The following is a 14,607-nucleotide window of genomic DNA, read 5'->3' on the forward strand; positions in this document are numbered from 1 at the left end:
GACTTTTAGCTCGGACTTAATCAAATTACAAGTATAATGTATGGAGTTCCTGTCAAACTGTGGCTTCTTCTAATCACATATAGTATCAATAGCAACAACAAAGTATACTTTAGTGAGGTGTGGGGTGGGTAAGGCAAACCTTCGAAAAAAGAATACAGAGATACCGGGAGCCCGGATTGTGTAGTATGTCAGGAATTATTCCAAATATAAGAATTAAAGGGTGTGGTATTCACAAAGGTGGGTTGCAATTCTGGGCAACCATCCAAATAGTGCTTGTGGAGAATAACCGTCTCCAGGCGGGTACGGGTTAGGCCCCGTACATCGTTCACTCTCTGCAAAAAGGGACCCGGGACCCAAGGTCACCCCTCAGGAGGAGAGTTGTCTGTGAGAAGTCACAAGATGAAGGAGTGTCCAAGAGAATAAAATACTTAAAATATTAAAACCAAGAATAATGAGGTAGCTTACTTCACCGAAGACACCACTTACAGTATGGAACAAAAAGGGTTTTATTTAGCACCTTCTCTCCCCCAGAGCTCTTGTCCAATCCATGGACAAGAAGTTCTTGCCCACCTCCGGTGCCCGGAGGAGGTGGGGCATCGACAACCTGGGGGGTTTCATGGTGGCATCTGGAAGTCTCCTTTAAGAAAGGGACCAGCAGATGCCCTCCCCAGGTGAAACGAATACCGGGGTACTGAGGTATTTCTTACCCATTTCCACAAAAGAGTTAAAAAGATATAAAAAGTAATTTAGTACTTTTAATTAACCATAAATACTCACCTTTGGTTACTCCTATTACAGTATCCTTGGAAATTATCCCACACCATATCCTCTCAATATCGTTGAACAACAGAGAATGCTGCACGTGGGGATCCCTGCCTTGCCGACAAACATTGCTGCAAACATCGATCCCATTCACAGCCCTGGACTTGCTATACTGAGTATAGCTCCAGAGCAATGACAGTCTTAATTCTGCTGCAGCATGAAATTTTGCTGACTTTTTTTCTGAAGTACTCAAAAGTTTTTCTTTTTGAAAAAAATAAAAAATAAATCCCAATTGTTTCCACTCTACTCTTAACATACCGTACAGTTGTGGTTCTAGCATGTATGGGAGCTTTGGTATTAAACTCAATGTACAATGTGAACACAAATTTGGACATGAAAATTCACGGTAAAAATGAATGGCAAATGATCGTTTTTCACCACGAACTGTCCACCGACAAACATCTTTGTCTATCGCTAGTTATCACTAATTGATTTGAGGCAAGTAGAAATGATGCTTCCTCAACTACATGTCTGAACTTGGCCCATATCCATATATACTGCAAATTAGCTTAGGGAATAAAACTGTCTGCACTGTTGCTAGCTAAATTTCCTAATTTTTACCACTTTCTAATTTTTACTTCCATCTTTCTTTGTATGTCCATTTCTAAAAAGAAAAACAGTTCTCTTAAAAACAAGTTCAAACTGAGTTCAAATCGGTCTCATTTTAGGAAAGTATACAGCATATAAATTGTAGCAAAACTGCATAACTAGTCAGCACACTGAAGAAGTAGACTGCCCACTTGCAATACACTATAATCATGCTAATTTAGAGTCTCAAGGTAGGTTACTTGTGTTAGCAAAACATACAGATTGTTAATTGTGTTGTTGATTGTTTAGACTTGTGATGTTTTCCTATACTTGATACTGACTTTTGGCTAATAGTTTTTCATTATAACACATTTTCTAAATGCATGCTATGTCAGTGGTGGTTATCTACCATTATTTCACTCTTCTCCAACCATTTCCTGATATATGTAAAGACTCTAGGAACATATAATGACATATAATGACTCCACAGAATATAACATTTGGAAAAAGTGTTAAAATTGTGACATTTTTTAAAGATTTTTCTCTGGATTTCTTTATGAATGGTTCCAAAATGTGATCGGAGGGTTTGGGGCTCCTGCCTGAATAGTGTACTTTACAGAGACTCAGAGCAGGATTTCAACATGACCATTGTAAAAAGCATACGGTAAATTATTTTGTTTACCAGCAAAATGTCTTGATCCTTCAGTGATTAGGAATTGTCTAGACTCTAAATTAAGAAGGTATCCCACACCACTAGAAATTCCCCAGCATATTTCTCAATTAAAGTGTAACCGTTGGGCATAAAATAAAAAATAAATTATTTTTATCTGGTAAACAAGTAATATGGATGCTAACCAGGCAATCCAAAAGTTAAAAATCACTGTTGATAAATGATCATTCCCCAGTTTACCTGACTCATGTTTGGTACATTGCAGCACAAAGGAAGTTGCAGGGCATGCTGGGTGGTCTTTTTCGCTTCTTTGCTTTCCCCTTAGACTTAACTAATGCAGCCTGATTGGCTGAAGCCTATTTCCGTCCTATTTTCCCCTCCCACACCTCTGTTCCTCTCTGATTGGCCAATATTTCTCATGCTGAGACAATGCACTTTCTATTGCAGAGCTGGGTGGGAGTGCCTGAAGACTGGGAGACTGCATATACAATCAGGCGGAGGAGAGTAAGGGAGGAAATGACATCAGGATTGGCTTCAAGATAGACATAGTTAAAATGGAGAATCCTAAGAAGGATTTTCTCCCTTTTTACTATAGAAAAATCACTAAAATCAAAACATGGAGAGTGCAATACATATGTTATATAAGTAGAGCAAGTATTTATCTACTTATATATGTGGGTTTTCTTCTGAGATAGTATGGCTGACAGTTTCTCTTTAAGGTGAGGATTTGTATTACAATGGTATATCCTAAAAGAAATAAGTTAGCTTCATTTGGGTGTTTTCTTTGTTTGAATTCTAGAGTGTTGCACCACTTACCAAGTAGTTTCTTAAAGGGAACCTTAACAGTGAAAGAAAAAAAAAGTTTCACTCACCTGGGGCTTCCCCACGCCCCCTGCAGCCGTCCTGTACCCTCGCAGCTCCTCGAGTGTCGTCCGGTCCCCCGCCATGGCTTAGTTTCATTTCTGGCCGACTTATAGTCAGCCCCTGGCAATGCGTCCTCTTCTTTGCCTTCTCCGCCGTCAAGCACGTCATGTGCAGATGCAGTACGCTTGCACCTACGCATGATGCGCTTGATGACAGGGGAGGTGAAGAAGAGGACACATTGCCAGGGGCCAACTATTACTCAGCCCAAAATGAAACTAAGCCTTGGCGGGGGACCGGGGGACACTCGAGGAGCTGCGAGGGCACAGGAGGGCTGTAAGGGACTTGGGTTAGCCCCAGGTGAGTGAAACTTTTTTCCTTCACAGTTAAGGTTCCCTTTAAGTTTATATAAGGTGATGGAACGTGCATGCATTTCTTTTTTTGTGGTAGGCACATTCAAAGTCACATTACATGATCTGTAGTTTGCACCAGAAGTGATTTTATTGTCCATTTGAGCAGTATGCTTTATGCACAGGTTTTGCAGTGTCTCCTTTTCTAGGGAGAATAGTGGTTTGTTTCATTTGCAACCCTACAAACAAACTATTTCCAAGATATGCTGAGGGCCACACCCTGATCAAGCAAATGATTCAACCAACCAAACCACGACAGCTATTTCAGGGACCTTCAGGGATTGTTGAAGACAACTGAGGTTCATTTGTAACCCCACAGTTTTTCAAATCACTTTTGTAAGCCTTTCCACCTGTCCAAGATGGGTCAGTGAAGCCTTAAGGTGCATACATACCTTTGCCTGGTGTCCACCATCAGGGATTGGGACCTGATCCCCTTTAGCGACTTTACTGGGCCAGCCAGTATAAACACATATCAGCTGTGTAGCTGACAATGCAATCATTGCTATGCAGGGGGGGGGGGGGGGTGGAGGGATGATGGAGGGGCGCGTGTGTGACGTCACGCCGCGGGCAGGGGAGAGTCGTCATCAAAGAAGTTGACAGTCTGTCGGATGAGTTGATCCTTCTACGGACTTATCACTTACAGGTTGGGGGTCGGGGACTTCTGTACACATGCTTGATTAAATATCCGCTAAGGCAGACATCCAAGATGACTACGATTTGCAAGAAATCTACATGCAAGACATAATTATTTACATTTCATTGACCATTTCTATTCCTAAATAACTCCAGTGTCCTGGAGGTGGGTGAAATAGTGATTGGTAATGGACACTATTGCTTCCTACAACATCTACGTGATTCTTTAAAGGACCACTACAGCCAAAATGTAAGCAGTTAAAATCTGACAGAACTGCCAGGTTTTGGACTAGTTCATCATCTCATGGGGCATTCTCAGGGTTTTCTTTGTTTATACATGCATTTCCTGAATGGGAGTTTAACTGCCACAATAGCAAGATACCAGCCAGACTCCCTACTCACTTGCACACTATTTTGTCAGTTAGACTTAGCAGGAAATGCTTTTAACAACAAAGAAAACCCTGAGAGCCCCCCATCAGGAGATGGACTAGTCCGACACCTGTCATTTCTGCCAGATTTTAACTGTTTACTTTTTTCGCTGGGAGTGGTCAATAGAAATTGTCAGCGAGATTATTTCGCAGGATTTGCTAATGGGATAATACTACAACACCTACAAACTCAAAAACAGATCTCAAAATGAAGCACCAATCTGACACAATATAATTAATTAATTAACAAGAATCATTTTATTAAGAATCCATATTTCAAAAGGTTGAAAACAATTGAATTCACCAAAAGGTGAGGTGGAGGGTGATACCATAATAAGCCGTATATAATCAATAATAAATCACATAAGGAACTCACTCTTATATACTGTAACAATTCATAAATGTCCTAATAGAGACATATAAATATAAGGTGCAATTCTAGTATGCCAATTGGGCTAGTAAGCTGATCATAATTAGACAATAAGGTGCAACTATAAAGCAAAAGAGCTCAAGGAGTTATATAAGTTAATGACAGGCCAACTAACCTGATAAGGCTTGGTAGAACCCAAAGCAAAAGTGCCCAAGTGCAGAGAAAAGTGCTTACGTGTAAAGGCAGGAGAGAGGAGGACCAGGGATCACCCAGCGCATCTACATGAGACATAAATAACCTTCTTGGCCCCTGATGTTAGAGTAAATAGCATCTGTAACATCTGCATATCATCACGTGGGTTGAATGTCAGCTTTTCATGAAAGTATAAAGGTATGTAAAAAAACAAGAAATGTAATGAAATAAAGAAAACCCTCAGTACACAAACAATGCAGGAACACACGTGTAGTTAAACTGCACAGTACGGATGGTTAAAAATGGCGATTTTAGATTCTGCAGAAATTCCAATTACCGCAAATGCTGATTACAGATTCCAAGGAATTCTGCATAGATTGGAATTTCCGATTCTGATTGCTGATTTCTGTGATTTGGGGTGAGGGGGGGGGGGGGAGGGGGGCAAAAGATATGTGTAAAACATCAACATTTACCCACATTAGATCACTTTGACTAATACTGTTTGCATAATTTACCTTAACAAAAGAACCTCAAAAACAACAACAACAAAAAACGTATTGTCATCACGTACCAAAGTAAACAAATACTAAGATCACAGACTTGGAGCCATTCATGTGGAAATACCGGAGTCAGTGTACACACACACACACACACACACACACACACACACACACACACACACACACATATCTCACACACACACACACACACACACACACACACACACACACACACACATATCTCACACACACACACACACACACACACACACACACACACACACACACACACACACACACACACATATCTCACACACACACACACACATATCTCACACACACACACACACACACACACATATCTCACACACACACACACACATATCTCACACACACACACACACACACACACACATATCTCACACACACACACACACATATCTCACACACACACACACACACACACACACACACACACACACACACACACACACACACACACACACACACACACACACACACACACATATCTCACACACACATGTGTAGATAGTTATGTATTATTTTTTTTCCAAGTCATTCTCAGGATAGCACATGGAAAAAAATAAGAACCAGATACTGCATATCATTATGCAGTATAAGTTTTCACCTATAGGAGGTGCTATACGGCATGTTTCACTTTGCAGACAGCCTCTGACTCTATCTCCATTCTGCTGCTTTTCAGGTAAGGGCCCGGAAACCTTGTTTGCAGGCCAAAAACTAAATGATAATGAATGGCACACAGTTCGAGTACTCCGTAGAGGAAAATATCTTCAGCTCAGCGTGGACAATGTCACAGTAGAAGGTATTTAATTCCTTTCTCCGTTATTTTTTTCTCCAAATGATTTGCCTTTCAAGGTTATGTATGTTCAAGTTGTATATTAGCATTGCTGCAATTATTATTTGCGTTTGTGCTTCTTGTTTTCTGCATTTGGCAGATTGTTTGTCATTATCACAGAATATTGTTGTGTATGGTTGTAGGCTGATGTTAAAGTGGTTACTTACCTACAGTAGCTTTGATGTTGTGGAAAAGTAGGTAATTACCAGTGGTGCTCAGCAAGATTTCGGATATCCGAACTACCCAGATAATCCAAACTTTTTCCACTATTTGAACTTTGAATAGCAATTCGGATATTTTTTAAAATCCGAATAGACTATCCGAGCAAACTCGGGTTTGCCATCTGAAATCCGAAATCCGGCCGGATAGTTAGTTCAGATATCCGAGCAGAAGCCAAAATCACCTTCAATGGCAAAAATCCCTTTCGAAGGCATCCAGGCCTAGAGAGAGAGAGAGAGAGAGACCTCCGAAAGGGTTTTTGCCATTTGAAGAGACTTTTGGAAGCATTTTAAGCCATTTTCAGGTCACTTCTGGTTTTCTATCCGGATATCCGAATCCGGCTGGATATTGGGTTCGGATAGCCGAGTTTACTCGGATACCAAAAAGTTCGGATTCGGCTATCCAATTCGGATCCGGATATCTGGGTATCCGGATCCGAATCAATTCGGATTTTAAAAAGGGGTATCCGAGCACCCCTGGTAATTACGTTAAATAAAATACATGTTTAAACATTTCTAAACTTTCACCCCCTTCTCCTCCATCACAAATAATCTTGAAGTTGTCTTTGGGATACTTCAAAGCTACAAACTTGACTTCATGCTGGGGAATCTGGAGGCGAATTGCCACTTCATCACTCAAACAGTAACACAATTGTGTTACCTTGTTGAGGAGAATCGATATTAAAACGTAACTTTTAACATAAATTTTAAAAAGGGATTTGCTGTGATATTTTCATTGAAATTACCTACAAGGGACAGGATAAGGTAGGTATTCTAGATCCACAACCCTAAAATCGTAATATATGTGATGGGATCAAGAGACATGTTCACTTGACAAAAATTATTATTATTATTGATTTATAAAGCACCAACATATTCTGTGGCGCTGTACAAAGTACGAAACGAACATGGGGTACATAATAATACAGACAGTGGTGTACACCAATATACAAGATACATAATTAGTGACAAAATACAAAAATGATACAAAATACAGAATACAGAATTGGTAATGACAGTGATAAAAGTAACATGATAAATAAAATGTATAATAATTTTCAAGACACAAAAGGGGGAGAGCTTATAAAGATATAAAGACACCCCCCCCACACACCAACCCATGTTTCACCCCCTCAAAATGGGGGGCTTTGTCAGGGGAAAAGCAGTCAGTGCTAAGGGTGCAAGTGCAATGTGCAAATATAGCATTAAATATACATTTCAATATATATCATGTAGCCTCTCGGCTCATTCAAAGTCACTGCTTTGCATGTGATCCACCCCCTCCAGGAAGTATAAAAGGGAAGCTAACCAGCAGCATCTTTCGGCTGCTATGAGAGCAGAAAGCCTAGAGCTATAAGTTTATTTTGTCCAATTTTATCCACCTTAAGGGGTGTTTATGAGAGGGTTGGTCTATGATGCAGGTAATCACGAGTTGGTGCAAATTTTGTACTAATTTTCAGCAAAAATACAGGTTAAATACAGGAAATACAGCTTGAAATGGACAAATGAAAAACTGCAGCAGCTGCATTTAATTGGCCAATTTTAAGTTAGCAAAAAAGTGTACAAAATTATTCCCCCTAAAAATTGCATCAGCTCATAATTATTTGCATTACATTGACCATCTCTAGTTTTAACATACATGCCTGTTTTTTGTTTTAACATATTTTATCATCATTTAGTTGCCACTATACTAATTTCCATCTTAATTAGTCCTTACCCCTCTATAAAGTTGCCTTGTTGCACCTTGGTTTTTTTTTTTTTTTTTTTAATAGTTCATTGTGCATGTAATTAGTGGTGTGACGGCAGAACTTTGATAGGACCCCCAATTTTAACACCTCTTCCCTTAGTAACATTAACAGCCTTTAGGCCCATTATACAAGGGTCATAAAACAAGTGTAGCCCTCAGAGTCTTCACACCCATAATGAGTGTAGCCACAAAAACACTGGATCTGGGGGGCGGTCCCTTGCATCGGAGGAAAGAAAGTTAAGTACCTGTGGGTATCCTACAGCTCTGGGCCAAACTGCAGCCGCAGGGGCTCCTATCCTATTAGTTACACACCTTCTTGCCCTGCTTTTTATCATCTACTATTACTAATCCTCAGTTTATTCTGAGCTCTGATAAAGTCGTGACCTGACAACACATACATTTGGTGCTTCTGAGCTGTGATCGGCAGCTAAATGGTCGCATTGATGTCTAAGATGACTATGTGCTTAGCAAACACACGTTTATCCTTCTGCTCATATGCTCTTTAACCTGTCACTTAAAGAAACCCCTAAGCAGTCCTAGAACACACAGAAAAACAAGCTCTGCCGCTGAGAGCCCAGGCAGGACTAGGGAAAACATATGTGCCTACAGTTGGATTTTAATTAGCAGCTATAGAACAAGGATTCAGTCAATCTGAAGAGGATTTGTTTTGTCTTTTTAAGTGATCACAGTACTGCTAGATTTTTGCTGTGCTGCGGACTACTTGTCTTATGCAGAGCTATTATAAAAGGTACTTGACTGCATCTGGCATTTCCCAAGTTCATTCATAAGCAAAGTGGTGCTTGACTAAGAAAGATCATAATAAAAACAGCTCAAAATATTACATTTTAGGTGTAAATTCAGTGCATTGTATTGCCTTTGAATTGCAGATTTCAACACCGTTGATCATGTTACAATTTAGCGCAATATAATTAAAAAGTACTTATAATGTGGCCTCGTTGGCCTAAAGTAACAGCCCTGCTCAGTAAATGTTTTTTAATTAGTATTTTTGTTAATTTACATAGTGTATATACTTGGTTATAAGCTAAAAAATGGCTTAAATGTATTTAAAGGACCACTACCACAAAAAATGTAAAATTACATGTAAAATTTTAAATACATAAAAACACAAAAATAAAAAAGTACAATTCTCCCAGAGTAAAATGTGCTATAAATTACTTTTCTCCTAAGCTGCTATTAATTACATTAGGCAATCTGACTGAACTTACAAGTTTTGGACTAGCCCATATCCTCATGGGTGATTCTCAGGGTTTCCTTTACTTACAAAAGCACTGATGGCTGATTCACACTACAAGACGTTTTTACATGCTAGTGATTTGAAAAGCTCTGGGGGATTTTCACAAAATCACATCGCGCCAGATTTCTACTAACTACTGTAAATGACAGCAACATAGGAGATGGTGATTTATAGCTCATTTTAATTCTCATGAAAAGTTGCAGTCTCTTGGAGTAGGGAATTAGCATTTCTGACCATCCCTACTTGGTATGTAGTGGAGGGAAATAAATATACAGTAAACCCCCATTATCCAGAACTCGGTTAACCAGAAGTCTCAAGCTACCAGAAAAAAAATCCTGTCCTTGGAGGAGACATACATCTACTTTTACACTTCATTACACAGTAACAAACCTGTGTTACAAGTTAAGTCCTTCTTCTGTCCTAATTTGTCTTTAATTACTGTATATTAACATTAATACAGAGTTTATGGTAAATATACAGTGTTTTTTTAGTTAGGCACTACTTCTAACATTGACTCTCAAGCTACCAGAAACTACACTTACCCTGCATCAGCCAATCCCTGTTGGTGCTGGATAATGGGGATTTTACTGTACCTGCTATTAGGGGCAGGACATGGCTTTACTTTTTCTAAGACACAGAACATGGCTATAGGTGTTAGAAAGTGAGGGACATGGCCATTCTTTTTATAAGGTAAGGGACATGCCTATACTTCATATAAAGTGGGGAACTTTGCTACACTTCTTGTGTAAGGTGGGACATGGTTATACGTATTATTAGAGATACGTGGTTACATTTGGAAGGTACTTGTTATATAGGAAGGCATATGACAATAGTTGCTATAAGGCTGTATTTTGGTAAGAGACACTGTTATACATGTTATAAGACAAGGGACCTGGCAATACTCACATGGGGTCGTGAGAGGAGCATATTATTTCCTGTGCCGAGTTATCTGAATCATCACCATTTCACAATTAGGATGGGTCAAAAATTAAAGTTGGCTTATGCTAGTATCTGCTATTTATTTTTATATTTTCTCTTCCCTAGGACAAATGGCTGGTGATCACACCCGGCTTGAGCTTCATCATCTGGAAACTGGCATAATGACAGAACGCCGTTTCGTTTCAGCTCTTCCCTCAAACTTTTTGGGCCACTTAACAGCTCTGCGCTACAATGGTGCCCCATATCTAGACCTATGCCAGGATGGGGAATTAGGCAGACGCTGTGAGCTCAACGCACGTGCTGGAGGCCTTCGTCCACTCTTAGCTGATCCAGTAGTGTTTCGGTCAGGTCCGGCTCACCTAGCACTTCCGCGGCTTCAAGCTTACGCCTCCATGCATCTCCTTTTCATGTTCCGAACTAGACATCCTGATGGACTCTTACTTTATAATGGAGGTCAGGGTCCAGACTTCATTGCTGTGGAACTTGTAAAAGGGTAAGTGATGACCTGGATTCACTAGACTCCATAGCACAAATGTTCTCTTGGTATACTGTAGTAATTACAGTTTTTAGAAATGATAATCTTCATTATAGAATACAGCCAATGAATAGACATATCACACGTTAGAGGAATTTTCCTTTTATTTTCATTAGCACTGGTGCTTAAAGTGGAACTAAGGGATGGTGCACACTAAGAGCGGTTCTGAGCCATGTTTAAAACGCTTACTGGAGGAAAACTGTTTGGCTAATGAGTGGGATGGATCACACCAAAGTGGTTTGTTTTTTCCCGAAACGCAAACTCGGGTCCTGCAGCATCTCTGTGGGTTTCTGAGGCGTTTCTGCTTCAATGTTAAGTATTGGAAAGTGGAAAATTGCTCTGAAAAGCGCTAGATCAGAGTGGTTTTCCAAGCATTTTTGTTACAGAAGCTGCTCAGTAACAGCTTTACTGCACCAAAATATAATATAAAACCTCTTCAAAAACCGATAGTGTTTGCGGATCTGCTAGCGGTTTTTGGTGTGCACTGGCCCTGAAAGCTGTTAAAAAATAAAAGTTTCACTTACTTGGGGATTCTGCCAGCTCCCTGCAGCCGACCTGTGCTTACCTAGCCCACTTACCGTTGCTCCGGTCCCCCGCCAAGGCTCACTTTCACTTTGCACAGTTGGAGTGCGCTGCGCCTGCACAGCCCTGGCTACGCGCATACTCGTTCCCATTCCCGTAGCCCGACGTGTACTGCGCAGACACAATAGAGATTTTCCCATACGGCACCTGTGCAGGACGCTTCTGGCTACAGAAACGCGTATAAGGATACGCTCGGCTAGAGTACAATGGAAGTCAACTTAGTAGTCAGCTTCCACTAAGAGAAAAAAAATGAGCCGCAGCCAGGTAACAGAGGATCGGTATATCATGGCGTGGGCACAGGTCGGCTGCAGGGGGCTGGCAGAAGCCCCAGGTAAGTAAAACTCTTATTTTTTTTTTAACAGCTTTCAGTTCCACTTTAAAGAGGAACTCCATTGAAAATAATGTAGTAAAAAAAAAGTGCTTCATTTTTACCATAATTATGTATAAATGATTTAGTCAGTGTTTGCCCATTGTAAATTCTTTCCTCTCCCAGATTCACATTCTGACATGTATTACATGGTGACATTGTTACTGTGGGTAGGTTATGTAGCTGCTCCTAGCTGTTTTGTCTTTTAGAGACAGCTCTAAGCAGCTAGTTCCTGTCTGTGAACATTGTTACATTGTGGCAGTTTGCCCAGAGTACCGCGGTACTCAGAGCTTCTTATGGGATGGGTTTCAGTACAAAATCAGTCATACAGCACCCCCTGATGGTCTGTTTGTGAAATGAATTATATTTCTCATGTAAAAGGGGGTATCAGCTACTGATTGGGATAAAGTTCAATTCTTGGTCGGAGTTTCTCTTTAAAAGACCACTATTGCGGAAATTGCTAAATTTAGAATGTATACACATCTGCACACTTTTTTGGCAGTTGGAATGAGCAACTGCCATTCAGTAACTGTTTTTGAAAATAAAGAAAGACCAGAAAATCCCCCATAAGGAGGACTAGTCCAAATTCTGTAAGGTCTGTCAAATTTTTACAACCTTTTGTAACAGTGACACACGAAAAAGTAATTTATAGTTCCTTTTACACTGGAACACATGTACATTTTATACATATGCATACACATGCATATTAAATTTTGAAATTTTTCACTATAGTGATCCTTTAACAATTTAAAACCTTTGCATTTGGAGTTGATGATCCCATATAAAGATACTGTTTTTACCTCATTTGTACCTCATTTATCCAGCCAATGACATTCATTTATCCAGCCTTCACTGTTGATAACAACAGAAAATCCTTGTTTACTTCCAGAACGTATACATAGCAATAGCCCACTTGGTTGACTGGCTAGCTGAAAAGAGGATTCTTTCAAAGAAAACAGATTTCTGCTTTTCACCAAGCATTGCTTAGAGCACCACCTTGTGGTAGCTCATGGAATACATACTTAGTTATTTGAAGGCAAATATTTAAACAAATATTTAAATACATAATATAACACTGTATACGTTGAAACAATTTAAAAAGTAAGAACCCTATCAATTTTAAAAGAATATACCATATTTGAACTGCAATGCTCAGAGTCATGGGAAATTCAGTTAATCTTCACATTTAGCAACAGAAAGAGTTTTTGATCAGGATTATACCATTTATTGGCCAATTAAAAAAAAAAAAAAAAAAGAGTAAGCTTTAGGCTAAGCCTTCTTCAGACATGACTCCTGTATGCTGACAAGATGCAGACAGCTTATATACAGCTAATATCAAAAGGCAGTACAGAGACCTTTTTTGCAAATATAAATAAATGTCACTCAGGTGCCTTAATTACAGTATTAGAAGGGTCTTGCAGGAGGAGCCACAAAAAATGGCGTAAGACTCATCTTGTTTAAAAGTGCACTGGGGTTGCCCTCTATTATAGTCGGTGCCCTTTTAAACAAGACGTTGGGGGTTAAGGTTAGGCCTGTGTGTGTGTTAAGGTTAGGTATAGTGGGGTAAGTTTAGTTGCCTAGAGGGTAGATGGGCAAAGTTAGACGCCAACCAACTAAAGGGGGTTAAGAGTTGGGCAACACCAAGGGGGGTGAGGTTTAGGCACCACTGGGGGGGGGGAAGGGTTAGGCACCACCAGGGCAGAGGTTAAGGGTTAGGCACCACTGATGGGGGTTAATGGTTTGGAACTACCAGCGCAGGGTTCTGTCTAAGATTGGGGAGAGGTTAGGCCAGGCATGGGCAAACTTGGCCCTCCAGCTGTTAAGGAACTACAAGTCCCACAATGCATTGCAGGAGTCTGAGAGCCACAGTCATGACTCATAAAGGCAAATGCATTGTGGGACTTGTAGTTCCGTAACAGCTGGTGGGCCGAGTTTGCCCGTGCCTGGATTAGGACATAGTAAAATATTGGTAAATATTACCGATGTTTAACTATATCAATGTAGTAGAATTTCTGTAAATTTACTGATTAGATTGTGATCCCCTCAAAGCGACAATCAAATGCCAAGACAATATACTCTGTACAGTGTTGTGGAAGATGCCGGCCCTTTATAAATACTAAATAATAATCATTCATTTACTGATATTCTACTACCGCTATACTGTGCCTTTTTAAATAAGCACCTTTTTCAAACGTATGCCTTGCAAGGATATTTGTTAATTTATGACGACATGATATGGAGAGATATACAATATTTGACCATCTTAAGCTGGAATTTCTTATTGATTCAAGTATATGTCTACCCAGAAAAGTTATCAGATGCACACTGGTGACCAGGAGCAATTAACTGCTGCATTTGAAGGGTTACTGACTGCACTGCATAAAGTATTGCAGCCATTAACTTCTGCTGGCCCTAATGTGCAGCCAATAATTCCTCCAGGTCCCCAAGTGCAGCAATTATCCACCCCCCTCTGTAGTAAGTACTGCAGCCCAGCCCTTCTCCTCTGCCCCTTTCCTTGTTAATTGTGGCCAGGACTTTCAGACCTTGTTTTGTTGACATTTGCTTCATCAAGAAAGTATCACTAACCACTGGATATATTGGTGCAAATGGTAATGGCTAGGAGTTAGAAATGTAGGTCTGACTCGAGTATAAGTCAACCCCTATACTTTCATT

At 40.1% G+C, this 14,607-nt stretch overlaps 1 protein-coding gene across 14 annotated transcripts in view; it reads left to right on the forward strand.

The window, feature by feature from the left end:
* The window catches only part of NRXN2 (neurexin 2), a 1,344,669-nt gene that overhangs the window by 850,736 nt on the left and 479,326 nt on the right, over positions 1 to 14,607 (forward strand). For all 14 annotated transcript variants that reach the window (XM_068260058.1, XM_068260059.1, XM_068260060.1 and 11 more), the window contains 2 exons: positions 6,139 to 6,258; positions 10,556 to 10,943. In XM_068260058.1, the coding sequence (XP_068116159.1) occupies positions 6,139 to 6,258; positions 10,556 to 10,943 (508 nt within the window). The remainder of the gene's footprint in view (positions 1 to 6,138; positions 6,259 to 10,555; positions 10,944 to 14,607) is intronic.

The sequence above is a fragment of the Hyperolius riggenbachi genome, chromosome 11, assembly GCF_040937935.1.
Source record: "Hyperolius riggenbachi isolate aHypRig1 chromosome 11, aHypRig1.pri, whole genome shotgun sequence".
NCBI lineage: Eukaryota > Metazoa > Chordata > Amphibia > Anura > Hyperoliidae > Hyperolius > Hyperolius riggenbachi.